The sequence below is a fragment of the Macrotis lagotis genome, chromosome 7 (assembly GCF_037893015.1).
Source record: "Macrotis lagotis isolate mMagLag1 chromosome 7, bilby.v1.9.chrom.fasta, whole genome shotgun sequence".
NCBI lineage: Eukaryota > Metazoa > Chordata > Mammalia > Peramelemorphia > Peramelidae > Macrotis > Macrotis lagotis.
In genome coordinates this window covers 198457192-198474332 of record NC_133664.1, presented here as the reverse complement: position 1 = coordinate 198474332, position 17141 = coordinate 198457192, and the positions used below count along the sequence as shown (strand labels likewise).

Sequence of the window (17141 nt, the reverse complement as noted above, 5' to 3'; positions counted from 1 at the left end):
GGTGAATAGGGTAAGGTTGATTAGGCTAATCCTAATGAAATTATTTCCCACACTTAACAATTACCTAGCTATGTGACCTTGGGCAAGTCACTTAACCCCATTGCCTTAAATAAATTTTAAAAAGTAATCAAAGTAGAAGGTTGTTAGCCATTGACTAATATTTGGTCAAATATTAAAACAAAGAAACATTCTGTAATCAATAGTAGTCAAGGGGAGGCAGAAAACAGCTGTAAGAAGCTCCACCTTGGCAGTAGTGAAAAAAGATAGCTATGGAAAGACAACCAAACCTTGGAGAGATGGGAAGAAAAGATTTCTCTTCACCACCACTTTCCTATTGACTATAAAGATTTGCAGTTGGATAGTGTGGGAGACACCACACTTAGCAGGAAATAATCCCAGAAGTCAAGTTCTTTGAGAAGAAAACCAATCCTAGTTAATAGGTTTTGAGCTACAGTCGAACAGGTCCAAGGAACCCAGACTAGCAACCAGTCCAAGAGAAGCAACATAAGAGAAGGAAAAGTATGCAGTGCCAGAGGCATAAATTACCTAGTTCAAACAGGTTCCCTACATGTGTGCCCCTGTTAATACATAAGTGGGTGCCCATCCTTCCTATTAATGTTAGGTGCAGTTGTAGGAAAGAAAACCCCAGGTTTATGGAGAGAATCTTTCATTACTATTCTGAAGATGGCGAGTGCCTTTGCTTTGAACTAATTGTGTTTACCAGCTCTCTCTGAAGGTAGTCACTAGTATGTCTTGAGAGTTATCATTTAGCAGTGTAAAACCAGAGTACATTGAACCTGGGAATAATGACCCCCTGGAGATCTAATTTGTGAGTATGAGTTAAGGGATACAGTCCCAGAGGAGATGCTATACTCACAAAAAAAAATACCAAAGCAATACTTGTAACTATCACAAGTTAATAGAAAAGGATTGGAACAGAATCCCAGGAAAGTGTGGCTTTGTTCTGCCTTCTTTGAAAGGGACAGCCCTTCACCTTCAAGATTAATTATTAGCAGAAATATATTATTCTGTAACCAAATTTTATCTAAAAACACACAATGCAACATCGTTCTGTAATTCTAAGACCCAGACTCTGCAGAACATAATTTTTAAGGTCAATTCCCAAAGGTTATCCTCTTCCTCCTAATCCCACAGCAAATTAGACTAGTTTTTAAGGAAGATAACTAAATGTTCCATAAAGATCTTCTGGGCAGCTATATGACTTATTCATGTAAAGGGGAAACAAATGTTTACAAAACTAGACAGACTGAAATAGAGAAAGGAAACTAGAAAAGGCAGAGTGTATATACATTTTAACCACAAGATAGTAAGAGATCACAAATAACTGGGTTTCTTGAGTTTGAAAAGATAGATGATGATGATGATAAAGTGATGAAGACAGATGGATAAATAGATGATAAAGATAGATAAATAGATGATAGAGAGATAGACAAATAGATGATACATCTCTAGATAGATGATAGGTGATAGATAAATGATACACAGGTATCTGTAGATGAATAGATTATACATAGATGGATAGACATACTGATGAGAGCAGAAGCAGTTCTTCCCCTCTCTTCTCTTGAATTTTCACTTGTACCTGCTTCTTTTTTTAAAGAAGCAACTTTTTTATTTTTACTTTCTTTACTCTCTCTGACTAGAGAGGAACTCAGACAGTGCTTGCTCTTTATTGAGAGTTCTTTCCTTGAGGGCCGAGAGATTCAGAGACTCTTTTTTTTCTGTCTAATAAAGAATTCCAAAATACAACACAGTAAGAATGGTCCAACAAGACCCTGGGAATAGTATCTATTGTTCTGTCATATTTTCCCAGCAGTACTATCACTTTGAGTCAAAGCCTCCTCTGCTGTCCCATAATTCCATCTTTATGTTCACATATACTTCTTTTTTTTTTATTGATGAATCCTACCTCTCTATTTACCTGCTTTCCTTCCATGCATATTTCTTCTGATTATGGTGTGTGAGACATAATGGTTGTCCTTCATTCTCAAAGACCATGACATTAGGGAGATGATGCCATGACAAATACACATGAATTGGATTTGAGTGATGGGGTGCTGTGCTAAGTCACCAGTCTCACTTTATCTCACTTTCTCCTCCAGAGCCATTTGGGTCTGATGGTTAGATAGGAATCAGAATGACTAGAAATGATTTTGGATGCTAGGCAATTAGGGTTAAGTGACAGTGAATATCTGAGGCTGGATTTGAACTCCTATCCTTCTGACTCCAAGACCTGTGCTCTATCCACTGTGTCATCTAGCTGCTTTTGGGTGTGACATACTATGGAAGTTAAAGCTAATTTCTTAATGCAAATTATCCTATTTGAGCTAAATTCTCATTTAGAAGAAGAATAATTTATATATCTCTGTGAACTAAAAATTTCCTTATATTCTTGTGTGTCTCTACCTTTCTCTCTGTAAAAATATAAATATAAATATAAATATATACACATACATACATATACACATATATTTGTTTTAATTCTATAGGCTTAAAAATCTATATTCCTGTTTTAAAGAAAGATCTATGAATCATTGAGTACAATCTGTCAAGATGCATTATCATCAAAGTAAAAAAAAAATCTTAATTTCATGATATTCATGGACTTTGTTATAGGAAAACATATGTTACTAGGTGTGGTGGTGCCTACCTGTAATTTCACTGGTGAATCATTTGAGCTCTGAAGTTCTGAATTGTAATAGAGCTAAAGTCAGGTGTCTGTACCATCTGGCACTAATATAATAATAGCCAGCATTTTATATAGCATTTTAAGGTTTACAAAGTACTTAACAAATGTTATCTCATTTTATCCTCACAATTTTGAGAAAGTTATTATTATTATTGTTATCCTCATTTTACAGATGAGAAAACTGAAGCGAACAGAAGTTAGGTAATTTGCATAGGGTCACACAGCAAGTAGGTGTCTGAAGCATCTGTTTTCCTGACTCTAGCACTCTGTCCACTATACCTAACTTAGATGTCTAAGGCGGAGAGATACAACCTGGATCAGAAACCTAGAAGATCCAACTTCCCCTGCTGATAAAGGAAAGGAAAAGAGAGGGAGCAGAAGGGAAGGAAATGGGGGGGGGGGGATATGTCCAGAGATGGCAACTGGGGGGGCTGGGGAGGATTGGGGGGAGAGATAAAGGATAAAATTTAGATGATATAAAAACTAAAGTAATTGGGACAGATAAAAGGTCCAGTAAAGCACTGATCCTAGAGTCAGCAGGACCTATATTCAAATCTAGTCTCAAACATTTACAATCTGCATGATTGCACAAGTCACTTAATTCCAATTACTTCCAAAAATTTTTTAATATTTCAATAAAAATTTGGGTTTTTTTCCTATTCATGAAGAGAATTTCATTTTAGTTTGGGGGGGGGGTTGCCTATCCATGAAGAAAGTTTCACTTCCATCGAGTTTCATCTATAGTTGGAATAGGTCACTATGTGCCAGTGTGACTGGTGAAGGTTTTATGGGATGGGTGGAGCTTCAATAGTCCTAAAAAAAAAAGAATTTGAACCTGGTCTTGAAAGTAGGGTGTTCTATGGGAATTCAACTGAAAAAAAAGCGATTGTCTCAAAGCTGATTGAGAAAATTACCATGATATCAAACCCCAAGGAGGTTAAAGGCATCCATCCCCAGATGTCCCAAAAGAGGACATGAAAAATGTACAATAATCCACTAAAGTAGCCTGTAATGTATTAGATGGAATTTAATTGCTCTATAATACTTTTAAGCTGTGTGATCCTGGACAAGTCATCTAATTGTGCCTCAATTTTCTTATCTATAAAATGAGCTAGAGAGGGAAATGACAAACCACTCCATTATTTCTGCCAAGAAAATCCCAAATGAGGTTGCAAAGAATCTGACATGACTGAAAAAAAGAGAAAAATTGTACAAATTGATCTACTGACTCTTTCCCTGTATATATATATATATATATATACATATATATATATGTATATATATATATATATGACATTCTATCGCCCATCTCTGTGATTTTGTATAGGTTATCCATATTTGGAATAAATTCCCTCTTCATGTCCATCTCTTTAGCCTGGCCTATCCTGATTTGCTCAGGGGTTGGTGTCCTTCCCTCCCCAATTACTTTGTATTTACATTACATATATTTTATATTTCTGAAATTGTACATATGGCATACTTCCTCCTTCCCAGGAGATTTTGTTTTTTCTGTTTCCTTGTACCTTCATACAACTCTCATTTTTACAGTTCATGCTCAAAAGACAGTCACAGATTCATAAAAGTAAGGACCCAAAATTTTACATTTAGCATTATTATTTGGGACGAACATTGTGGTCTACCAAAATCTTTTATGTTCTGATTCCATCTTTCATGATATAGAGTTGAGAGTGGCCCTGGAGGTCAAATCATCCAACCTCCTCATTTTCAGATGAGAAAACTATAGTTTGCCCAAGATCATACACATGCTCCATCCTGTTTGTATTTGGTAAAATGGCTTCAATATCTTTTCTTACTTATTAGTATATTAAAAAGTATATGTTGAAAAATCACATGAAAATTGATGCTAATTTTACAAACATTTATAGTACAAGTCCTGTGGTTCCTAGAAAACCTCAATTATCAGTGCCTGCCACAATTCCTTTTGACCTTGAAAGATTTGTTCAGTTCCCCTGGACAAGATCAAAAGATTTTTATTCTGTACTGTGGGAGTCTGATGGTAGGGTTCATTTTACTATCAAGAAACATTCCTTCTCTACAAGGCAAACTTGTCAGGCAAATGCCCCAGAATACCAAGCTAAATTTAATTTCACAAATCAGATCATACCAATTCTCTTTCTCTCTTGAAAGAAAATATATCAGCTGGAGCAATATAGAAAATTACACTATCACAATTACTGGCACTTACATAGTATTTATAAAGTTTGTAAAGTACTTTCATATATATTAGTCCATTTGATCCTAACAACCCTATGAGATAGGTACCATTATTATCTCCATTTTACAAATGAAAATACTGAGGCTCAAGGAGGACTAATGACTTATTCAGGGTCACACAAACTATATGTGTCTGAAGCTGGATTTGAAATCCAGTTGTCCTAACTTGAAGCCCAGCATGTATTCCATCCACTCTGCCACACTACCTCTATACAGAGCAAGAAAATGGAAGGAACTTTCCACTAATGAAAGGAACATCATAAGGTCTTTATAAAAGATCTTATTCCCAAGGGAGAGTTCTGCTATCCGTGATGCTTATTTGGGGAAACCCCGCCTCCCTCTTTACCTACCAATCACCCTAGGCTCAGAGAATCTGCAATGAGAACCACTGTAAGATCTGCCACAGAGAAACTGCAATCCTGCAGTCACTGGGATTTTGTCCAGGACAGACTGCTCAAGCAGACAAGGGTATGTACAAAAGGGGACTTGGAGGGACAATAGCAAAATATCTTTGATTTGGATGAGAAAATATTATAACTAGTTTAGATTTGGAGGAAAGGAGGAGTGAGAAAATCAAATTGTAAATATTCAGTCTCTCTGTTTCTTTATCTGTCTGTATTTCTCTTTGCCTCTTATTGTCTGTCTTTCTGTCTCTATCTATTTCTTCTCCCTCCACCACCCTCATGTGTGTTTCTCTTCTCTCTGATACCCCCAATTGCTGGTCCCAAGGATCATATGATCATAGCTATAAATAATATTATATGTTATCTAATCCAACCTTTTGTTTTACAGATTAGGAAACTGAGACCTCTAACAGTCTGATTTGTAAAATTAATAACATTAATGAGATTTTCAAGGATGTCAGCTGGACACTCACTGTCTTGGAGACATTTTGATCCCATAGATTTGTCCTTCCAGAAAAGAGTTTAGAATGTTTCCAGTTACTGGGAAGGTGAAAAGGGAGTGAGGGAACAAGTCAGGAGAAACGTGTGAGAGAATCCTTGGCATGGTTCAAGCTCTTTTAATCAAATAAGTTTGGAGATCAGAAGAGTTTGCAATGGAAAACAGTAGTTTAGGAGAGAACAAATTGATAGCTTGGGATAGTGGTAATGGTCTTTGAGACATATTGTGATTCTAAAGTGGGTTTAGCAGATATGATGAGAAATAAGTCAGGATGAGTTAATTGTCCTTCACTAAAAACATCAATAATGGAAATGATTATTTCATCTTGATGCTATATAGGTCTTTTTCTTCCTTCCTCTACCATCTACCTCCTTCCAGATGGCACAGTGTGTTGAAGTCAGGAAGATCTGAGTTCATATCAGACACTTGCTAGTCAAGTGACCCTGGGCAAGTCATTTAACCCAAATTGCTCCTATCTGAGGCTATCTCCTGTAATCTTAATTCACATCTGGCTACTGGATCCAGATGGCTCCAGAGAAGGTAAGGCTTTTATTTATGTATTTATTATGATATCACCTCCATGATGCCATGGTCTTCTTTGAGAATGAAGGGAAAACATCACCTTCTCATTTCTAAACTTCTAGTGAAAGATAAGTAATTAAATTTAAAATGTAGAATGTGAAATTTGAGGGACAATTTCCTGACACCAAGAGTTTGTTGTTCAGTCATTTGGGGTTTTCTAGAAATAATGGAATGGTTTGCCATTTCCTTCTCCAACTCATTTTACAGATGAGGAAACTGAGGCAAGCAGGACTAAGTGACTTGCCCAGGGTTACACGATTAGTATCTAAGACCAGATCGGATGAGTCTTCCTGACTCCAGGTCCAGCATCTCTTTATTACACTACCTAGCTGTCCTAAAAAAATTATCAAGGGAGGTTATATTATATAGCTCTTCCATGAAAGATTTTTCAGAAAAGGTCTAAAACAATATAGAAATTGTCTCAAGTAGCTGCAGTATCTACTTAAAAGTCTCTTGAATGGAAATAGAATTGTTTTATATTTTCCAAGGTATTTGATGTTCAATTCTTCTTCTATAGAATTATCCTTTATGGCTCTCAAGACATTTTTTAAAGTTTTCTCTGAGATTACTCCAAGTCAAGGGACAGCCATTTATCAGTTCCTGCCTTTGGGGAGTCATTTTTATTGTGTAGGGTTATAGAGGACCTCAGGACAGGAATACCGAATACTGCCTCTCTTTCTGGTCAAGTCATAGTCTGGTCAAGTCACTTAATCTACTTAAGCTCTCTCATTTGTAAAATGAGGAAGGGAATAAACATATAAGTATGTATATACATATATATGTGTATATATATATACATATATATGTATACATATGTGTATATACATATATATATATAATATATATGTGTGTGTGTGTGTGTGTATATATATATAAACTTATTATGTTCCAGGTACTGTCCTAAGCACTTTTCTGGGAGGCAATTGGGGTTAAGCGACTTGCCCAGGGCCCCACAGCTAGTAAGTATCTGAGGTCAAATTTGAATTCAAGTCCATCTGACTCCAGGGCAGGAGCTCTGTGTACCACCTAATTGCTCTGCTAAGCACTTTTTTTTACAAATATAATTTCATTTGATCCTTACTACAACCTGATGTTATTATTTATCCTCATTTTACAATTGAGAAAATTTAGACAAACAAAAGTTAAGGGCCTTTTTCAGGGTCACACAGCTAGTAAGTGTCTGAAGCTGAATTTGAACTCAATTCTTCCTCATTCTAGACCCAATTTTCTCCCACTACACAACCTAGCTGCCTCGTGGATATTAATAATAACACATACCTCACAAGGTTTTTACGAGGAACATATGAGATAGAGATATACATAGAAATGAATAATTAATATAAAATATATTAATATATTAATACATCAATATGTATAATATTTTTGCAAACCTGAAAGTGCTATGTAAATGCAAATTTTATATTTTCCTATCTCCTGATAATTCCATGGCTGTTCTATCAACCCTTCTTCCATTTGTCAAATTGTTCTCTACTTGTCCAGAACTATGCCCTTTCTGCCAAAAAACTTCTCCAAAGGAATCTGGAACATTTTTCCTATCCTGTACTTTAATTTTTCTCTTCCTATTCTTGACCCCACAGAGTATATGTTCCCTAGTGTCTGTCTTAACCCTTTTCTCTTCTCTCCATCTTCTTTCCTTATCAACTTCATGGGTTCTAGACCAGGGAAGAACCTTAAAAAAAATCATCTAATCCAATTATCACTCCTTGTAGATGGAAAAAATTAAACCTGGGATTATCCAAGTCTAAAAGGCAGCAAACATCAGGACTAGGATTTCAATCCAAGCTAAATCCATGTACAGTAATTTTCTCACTAAATCATGTTGTCTCTCAACTATCACCTGCATGTGGATCATAATTTACAGGTAAACTTTAGAAATTATCTAATCTAGTTCTCTCATTTTAAAGATGAGGAAACTGAGATCCAGTGGTATGGGATGACTTACCAAAAAACAAAGGGTTAAATGACAAGACTGGAAGTGAAATCCAAAATTCTTCCCAATGTATCCTATTATTCTGAAATTTATATTCTAGTCTCCACCTCTTTCCCAAGTTCCAAACTTGTATTTTCAGCTTCTTGCAGGGCATTTGGATGTCTCACCAAAAACATCAAATTAAACATAACCAAACTGGAACTAGTCCTATTTTCTAGGAAAATTGATTTTGATGACTTCTCCATGTGGCAAAAGTGTCAATCTCATTGCAGCAGTTGTGTGTATGCAAATTACTCTATCAGCGCCAAGGACAATGGTGGCTGTCAATCAACCCACATGGCCATGTCACCACCTGGGGCCTTATGTAGTCTAAGAGTATGATTTATTTACTGACTAGCATGACCTCCCACTTGCAATTCCCTTCCATTCCCTTCATGGCATGCTGTGGCAATCAAATCTCTGTACAAAGGATCAGATTAGTAAACACTTGAATTACATTAAAATACAATAAAATGTAATCAATGGATATATTTCTCAGAAATCACAACCATCTCAATTCTTCTATCTTCCATAATCAAGCAAAATAAATGCAAATTACTTGCTCATTATGAAAGTTCAGTCTGTCAGTGGACACAGAGACAAGTGATACTCACTCACATAAATCCACTATGGAGGGAGGCAGAGAGGAGAGGAGAGAACTGCCCCCTTGATCTAAAGACTACAGAAAGTTCACTCACTGTTCACCCACTGACTTGGAAGAATGGGAACTCTGGTGTTCCCTGTACCTACTTTCACATTGAATCACTAAGTGTCAAAAATCAAGTTGAAAAGCTATGGAGGATTTTTGTCAACTTCTCCATAATATTTCTCTTTCTCTTCATCCCTTAATGTCACACAAGGAGTAATTATCCTCACATGCTTGATACAGAGTAAGAAATTAATCAATGCTTATAGACTTATTAAATCAAGGTGATCTTTTGGCTTATTTTCTTCAAAAATTACAAGTGGCTATTACTCCATTACCTTCTTTGGGTTCCCATTTAACTAATTCCAAATTCACCTAACCATTTCTCTCCAAATTGTCCATGAAGATATCATGAGATACTTTGTCAAGTATCTTGCTAACATCTTGAAACACTGTTTATATCTTGGGTACCCATCTAATAATTATAGGTATTATATAGTAAATTAGATTAGGCTGGTATCTATTTTTAATGGACCCACATTGTTTTAGAGTGACCCTGTTTACCTAACTGCTAATAAACCCTTTAATTATATGTTCTACTATTTCATGAGCAATCAGTCAAGCTCTATATAGAGCCAAGCTACAATCTATAGACTGGAGAATCTATCTTGTAAAAGATATCTTTTGAAAAGGGAGACATTTGATCATCTCTAATCCAACAGCAACTCAACTCTTCTCAAAGGTCTCTATAAAAAATCCCTGTCATAGTGGATAGAGCACTGACCCTGGATTCACAAATCTGGACTTTTACACTTACTAACTGAGTGACTTTGGGCAAGTCATTTATCCCTGATTGCCTCACATCCAGGTCAATCTCCAGTTGTCCTGATTCATATCTGACCACTGGATCCAGATGGTGCCAGAGAAGAAAGTGAGGCCGGTGACTTTGCACAGTGCCTCTCACTCAAATCCAGTTCATGTGCATGTCGTGGCATCACTTCCCTGATGTCATGCTCTTCTTTGAGAATAAAGAACAAACAGCAACAATAAAAGATTCCTAACAGTGGCTCAACTTGTTCCATCTACAAGTTTGTTCAGTACTCAGGATGTAGTTTGTTCTGTTCTATCCTAGTGATTATAATGAAGACAGCTAGGTATCTTTCTGTTTCATCACTCATCTTGGATTTCAGCTTTTATCATTTAATTTTGTTTTATATTTTCTCATCTGAAGAGTATCTTTGTTGAGAAATAAAAAGTAAAACACAAATAAATTAGATCTCATTTTGTTCTTACATCTATTACCATGATCCTATCCACTCAAGATAGCAATCTTATTCCTTCCTTGATTTACCTCTTATTTGTAGTATGCTTAAAGCCCAATGGGTTTCTCTAACTCTTGCTGGAGCATCACCTGTCCTATTCTTGTAATTTTGTGTGTGTGTGTGTGTGTGTGTGTGTATGTCTGATCTTTAGGGATCAGCCTATATGGGCTCTTTGAATACCTATAGTCAAATTTCAGTGAAGTTAAACCATTAGTCATCTCCAACCACACTTCTAAAAATGTAAAACCTGCAGGTTTTCTGACACAGAGAACGTTCCAAAAATAGTCACGCAGAGAGAACTCATCTGAGGGGAAAGTCTAAAATTGTATGCATAGTATGTCAGTGGTAGATTGAACTAGGACTAGGCCAATGAACCCAAATATCCAAATTCCCTGGGCTTTTCCAAAAAAATACCTGATAGATATGATGATGTTTCTCCTTCATTCTTGAAGAAGACCATGGTATCAATGAAGTAATGTCATGACAAGTACATGAACTGGATTTTCATGAAGGGATGCTGTGCTAAGTTACCAGCTTCACTTTCTCCTTGCTGTGCTAAGTCACCAGCCTCACTTTCTCCTTGCTGTGCTAAGTCACCAGCCTCACTTTCTCCTCCAGAACCATCTGGGTCCAGTGGCCAGATATGAATCAGGATGACTGAAGATGGCCTTGAATGGGAGGCAATTAGGGCTAAGTGACTTGCCCAAGATCACATGGCCAATAAGTCTGAGGCTGGATTTGAACTCCTATCCTCCTGACTCCAAGAGCTGTGCTCTATCCACTGTGCCACCTAGCTCCCCATCTGATAAATATGAGATCTAGGTCTCACATTAACAAGATATATCATGGTAAATAACCAGGTTTAAAAAGGAGACCCTACAATTTTGAAAAAATATATATATTTCATCCTCTCTTTTAAATCACCCATTACAAAGAAGGTTTGGACTACATTTCCATACATATATATATATGTGTGTGTATATATATATATATATGTATATATATACATATATATATATACACATATACATATATAGTCAGATCAGTTAGGGGATGCCCTCTTTAACCATATACTATCAGATTGCTCTTGCCTGTTGTCCCTTGAGAATCTGAACTAGCAATGATATGGGGCATATGGTGGTAGAAAATATTGCCTACAGCAAGGTTTTGTTCAGCATGATTAAGCAAATAAACAGGACTTGTAGGAATGTTGGTGGAAACAAAAGAGGTACAACTATAATATATATTATACATTTTGTATGTGCAGATGCATATGTTTTTAGATATTAATATAAATATGTGTATATTTCTTCCCTAGGACCTAGCACAATGTCTTTTATGCAATAGAGCATCTCAGTCTCTATTTTTCTCTGCCTTGGTCTCTGGTGTGTTTCCATTTTGTCTTGTTATTGTCATTCCCTCTTTTTTGTCTCTCTCTCCAGTTCCTTCTCAACCATGTTAGCATGACCAGAAGGGAATTTTGTCCATAGAAAGATGGTATACTGACTGTCTTTCAAGCATAAGACAAATGATTGTATAACGTGGGATATCCCGTATTTACCCAAGAGATAGAGCCTAGTGTCTCAGCAGAAATGCTACAGCTGATCCCAGCTATAAAACACAGATGATGCTAAGAATATTGAATCACATTAGACACAGCTTTTCCTCCCTCGGGGATTCAAATGTTACCTAAAGAAACAGATTGTTTTGGTTGTGGTAACACCTACCTTAAAGGAAACAGCAGCTCTCACTCCCTCCTCTCCTGTGGGATGAAACAGGAAGAGCTCAGTCTCTCTACCGAGTTGTCTCCAATGCCTCTTGTCCCCAGAATTTCCTTTGGGGCATTAGTTGGGTACATGCTCAGGGACCCAGATGGCTTGAGCATCACAGTCTTCCCAATGGAGTTGTCCCACTGCTACAGCAGCAGCTGTAGCAACAAAGACCCAGGAAGCAGATGTATACATTTAATAAACCTCACAGAAACTAGGCTTGAGTCATGGCCTCCAAAGGTTTTAGTCTATGAAAAGTTTCTTTAATGTCATGAATATAAGGAATACTCTGAAGCAAGTGGGAAGTTCTCTGAAGGAAGTGAGGATTTACTTGTTTCTATCTAGTAAGTCTGAGAGCAACCATCTTCTAAGTGGAAAGAACTATCATGCTGTCTGAAAGTCTCTCACCAATCTCCTTTCCAAGTAAGACTCCATTCCTCCAAAGGGCCTCTTTGTGTCTTTCTGGAGTCTGTGTTAGCAATAGTTTCTTGAAAAAGTGACAAGCACACAGGTAAGTGAAGAGTGAGCAGAAGTGACTGAGGAAGCTGGGAGGCCAGGGCTGGCAAAGTAGGGTGAATGAAGGACCAAAGAGCGTTGGATGATTCATTTGATCCATATCAGGGATTGACCTCATACCCTGCCCTGGCTCTCAGTAGCACCTAAAAGAAGAAATACATCATGGTCGCTCTATTTGGGAAACTAGGACTGTGCAGTCACTTGTTTCCCCTTGCTCTCTCAGTCAGAAAATATGAAAACAGGCTGAAAGGTTGTTATGACAACAGGAATTCTTTGAAGCAGCAGTTTCCCACAAACCCTTAACTTCATATCTGCACTGTCTTGAAAAGGAAATGTTTTGTAATCCATTATGATTAGAATTAAATATACATACACTCACATATTTATCCATATTTATTTGTGCCCTGTGTCTATAACGCTCCCTTCACTTAAATGGCCAATAGATATGACTGAAGGGCTTCTGAAAAATGACTCATCTAAACAGCATGTTCCAGCTATTTTACCCTAGCTGTAGTTTAAACTTAGTGGAGCTTTAGTTGTTCCTTATCCTTCAAAGATGCTAGATAATTCTTTTCTCATCTTGAGGAGATAAGAAAGAAAGGACAAACTCAGTCTGAAGACTAAGGAAGATCTTAAGAAATTTGGGACCCAAATATGCTTTTTTTTGACATTCTCCTGGCCTTTAAGCTTTAGAGCTGAATCTAAGGACTCATGGGGTGGGGGGGGGGGGTGAAGGAGGAATTGTTCCTTGGTTAAGACTGTGAGAGAAGGCAAAGATGAAAATGACAGAGTTTGTTAATAAGATTATTTGCTTGCATAGTATCATCTCCAATCTGATCAAAGAAGTTCATTGAGATATCTCATAAGGTAGGGTGAGGGAAAGAGATGGGGAAACTGAGGTACAGAAAGGAAGTTATAACAGAACTAATATGTGAAACTGTGAATAGTCAGCTTCTAATCTAGCATGCAAATTGGTAAAATTGTCTTTAAAAGGATTTAGATCATTTGATATACCCAGAGGAAAGAGAAATCTTTGCCAACCAGTCTCAGACTTAGAAAATCAAAATCTGATTGACAGTTCTTCAGGTTTCTGAAATTCACACAAAACAGATGTGACTAATACCTCACTCTATATAAAAACAAAGAGAGTTCCCAGATGTGTGGACAACCACAATCTTAAAATAGAAGTGAATGACAGTTTTGGAGTCACAGATTTAGAGCAGGAAGGGAACTTTAGGAATCATCAAGTCCAGCCCCTTATTTTATAGATGAGAAAATGGAGGCAACATTTTGATCAAGATTATATAAGTAGGAAGTGGGAGGAGGTTTTGAATCCAGGATTTCAAATGGAAAATTCAGTATTCTTACTGTGCTTTTTAGCTCTACAGAAGACATAGCCCAGAGGAGCAGGATTTACAAATGTTCATCTAACTGAGCAAAAGGATACTAACCACAGGACAGCCCATAAAGTATCAATGCTAATTTCTTAACATATTTATTTTCTGTGGCCTATGAAAGAAGAACACACATGGTTAGAATCAGAAATCTTTTCTTGGGAAACTTTGCAATATCTTTGCATCTGCCAATCATAGGGCTTAAGTCAGATGTTTGCTTTAGCAAAACACCAGAAGCATTTCCAAGTTTAAAACCCAGGTTAGAGGGAGGATGTGTAAGTCTGGTGACTGTTGAGGGCTTTGGAACATTCCCAGTCAGGCTAGCTGTTGAAAGCTGCCACTGTGTAGCCAATAAGGCAATGGAGAAAACTGTGCTATATACCCAGACATTACAGTCCTTCAGAGGAGAAAGAAATGAACCAAGGGTTATATGTGACTCCATTTCAGTGCTTCTCTGGACTTGATGATTCCCTGATCCCCACTCCCTCTGCATGGGAAGGCACTTGCATATAACTAATACTTGGTTTTGAAAACCAACCCTCCTGGAAGTGGAGAAACCTGGATGAGCAGTTGCATTAAACATAAACAAAAGATAGATTCATGTTTGTCCTAAAACATAAACACACACACACACACACACACACACACACACACACACACCATCCTAGTGTTTTTAGATTGCCCTATGCATCTTCTAAATGGTTAAGTTGGATCCTGGAATCTTTCATCCTGACTAAACTTAGAAATGATTAAAATGTTTTAGATTCATTATGCTAAAGGCAGGATCTTCTGAGTAGATAGATGACAAAGGGTACCATAAGAAAATAGTAGATTGAGTGAGTTATTCCTGACCCTCCACTTTTGGATGAAAATTCAGCAGAAGAAAACTAAAGTTTGGAGTCCCAAAGTAGCCCCAGTTCTAGTTCTTTTGAGACTATAGACAAAGCATGAAAAACCAGTCTTCTGGGAGTATAAGGAGAAAAGATATTCCATATAGCTGTTAGGAAAGTAAGAATGATCAGATAACACTTATGGTAGTTTATCATGTATCTTAAATATCAAGAGACATCCTTGTGGTCACTAGAGTTAGGGTTTCCAGGGATAGGGTTTCACAGTTCAGTCATTTGGTCACTCCAGTTAGAAGAAATGATGAAGACCTTAGTTTCTAGAAAAGGGGTGACCATAAAACCACTGCTGTCCTTTATTATGCCCTATCCCTCAACTCCCAACTTCTTTCTCTCCATAATCAAACTTCTGTTAGCATCCTTTTCTCTGCATAGACCCTGTGTGGAGTGGAAAGGTAACTGGGCCTCCGTTCTGGGGCAACCTCAGAGAAATCTGGTTTGCCAAGTCCTCCACCCACTCCTTTCAGATCTGGTATAGGCTGCCCACAAGTGACGTGTGTATATTGCCCTTGTTCCTCCTGTTCTGTTTCACGGTGGTAAAAATAGTTGAAGTTGGAGACGATGACCGGAACAGGTAAGGCAATGGTGAGGACACCTGCAATGGCACACAGAGATCCCACAATCTTGCCCCCTACAGTCATGGGGTACATGTCTCCATAACCAACTGTGGTCATGGTGACTACTGCCCACCAGAAGGCGTCAGGGATGCTGGAAAATAGTGAATCATCATCATCTGCCTCAGCAAAGTAGACGGCACTGGAGAAGAGGATGACTCCAATGAAGAGGAAGAAGATGAGGAGCCCAAGCTCCCTCATGGAAGCCTGCAACGTCTTGCCCAGGATTTGGAGACCTTTAGAGTGTCGGGAAAGTTTGAAGATGCGGAAAACTCGGACCAAGCGGATGACTCGCAGGATTGCCAGGGACATCGCCTGCTGCCCGTTCTGATTGCCGCCTCCTGGTTGCTGTTCCTGCTGTTGCACCAGCTCTGTGCCCAAGGTGATAAAGTAAGGGAAGATGGCCACTAAATCTATGATGTTCATGATGTTGCGGAAGAAGGCTGGCTTGCTAGGGCAGGCAGAGAAACGAACCAGCAGCTCAAAGGTGAACCACACTATGCAGAGGGTCTCTACCAGAAAAAAGGGGTCTGTGAAGAAAGACTCGGATTCTGTAGGACCTCCAAGTGGGATCAACTGGGATGATGATCCAGGTCCTGATAAAACTCCTCCCTGGACGATGACACTGGGATTTAACAACTTATATACTGAGTGATCTCCCTCATCTTCTTCCTGGCTCCCTCTGGGGACTGGACCACCTGAACTTACCCTCCCACCGTCACTTCGACTTCGGGGGTCTGGCCGAAACTGGGGCAGAGTTTCCAGGCAAAAGATGACTATAGAGATGAGAATGACCAGTACGGAGACAATGGCGATACCCCTGGCTGGGCCTGAGCTCTCGGGATATTCAAAGAGGAGCCAGACCTGACGCTTGAAGGGCTGAGAAGGCAAGGGCTTCTGGTGCTCGCCTCCCTCCGGAAGGCAGCCCTCATCTTCCCGGAAAGCCTCCAGGGCCTCCTCACCCAGCTGGTAGAAGCGGATCTCCTCCAGGAAGATGTCCAGAGGCACGTTGACTGGCCTCCGCAGCCGGCCTCCGGACTGATAGTAGTAGAGGATGGCGTCGAAGCTGGGCCGGTTGCGATCGAAGAAATACTCATTGCGCAGGGGGTCAAAGAACCGGACCCGGCGGCCCGGGTCTCCCAAAAGTGTGTCAGGAAACAGAGACAGGGTGCGCAGTTGTGTCTCGAATCGGAGCCCGGAGATGTTGATGACCAGGCGCTCGCTGCTGCAGCAGCCGCCGCCCCCTCCGGCCGCCCCGGGGAGGTCCCCCCCGCCCCGGGGCTCCTCCTCGGCTCCCCGAGCCTCCCCGGGGGCCGACGGCGCCAAGGTAGCCTCCTCCCGCATCCTGCCTACCAGGCGGGGAGCCCTTCCACCAGGCGCCCCCCGCCCAGATGCGGACTCGGGCTTACCAGAAGGGGCTGAATGGGGCTCCCTGCTCGTTCTTCCCGGGGTGCGGCTCCTGAACCCCTTTGCCTATGATCTTGACCTAGCTGTCCAGGCGCCCGCGTCCCTCTAGACTTGGAAGCAGATGCGGGAATGTACTAACAGAGGACCC

The 17141-nt window shown here is 39.2% G+C and overlaps 1 protein-coding gene across 2 annotated transcripts in view; it reads right to left on the bottom strand.

Annotated features, from left to right (window-relative positions):
* Positions 1 to 16930, bottom strand: part of KCNA6 (potassium voltage-gated channel subfamily A member 6) — a 26595-nt gene extending 9665 nt beyond the window's left edge. For both annotated transcript variants that reach the window (XM_074194417.1, XM_074194416.1), the window contains exon 1: positions 12116 to 16930. In XM_074194417.1, coding sequence (XP_074050518.1) covers positions 15314 to 16930 — 1617 coding nt within the window. In that variant the 3' untranslated portion in view covers positions 12116 to 15313. The remainder of the gene's footprint in view (positions 1 to 12115) is intronic.
* Between the last annotated feature and the right edge of the window lie 211 nt (positions 16931 to 17141).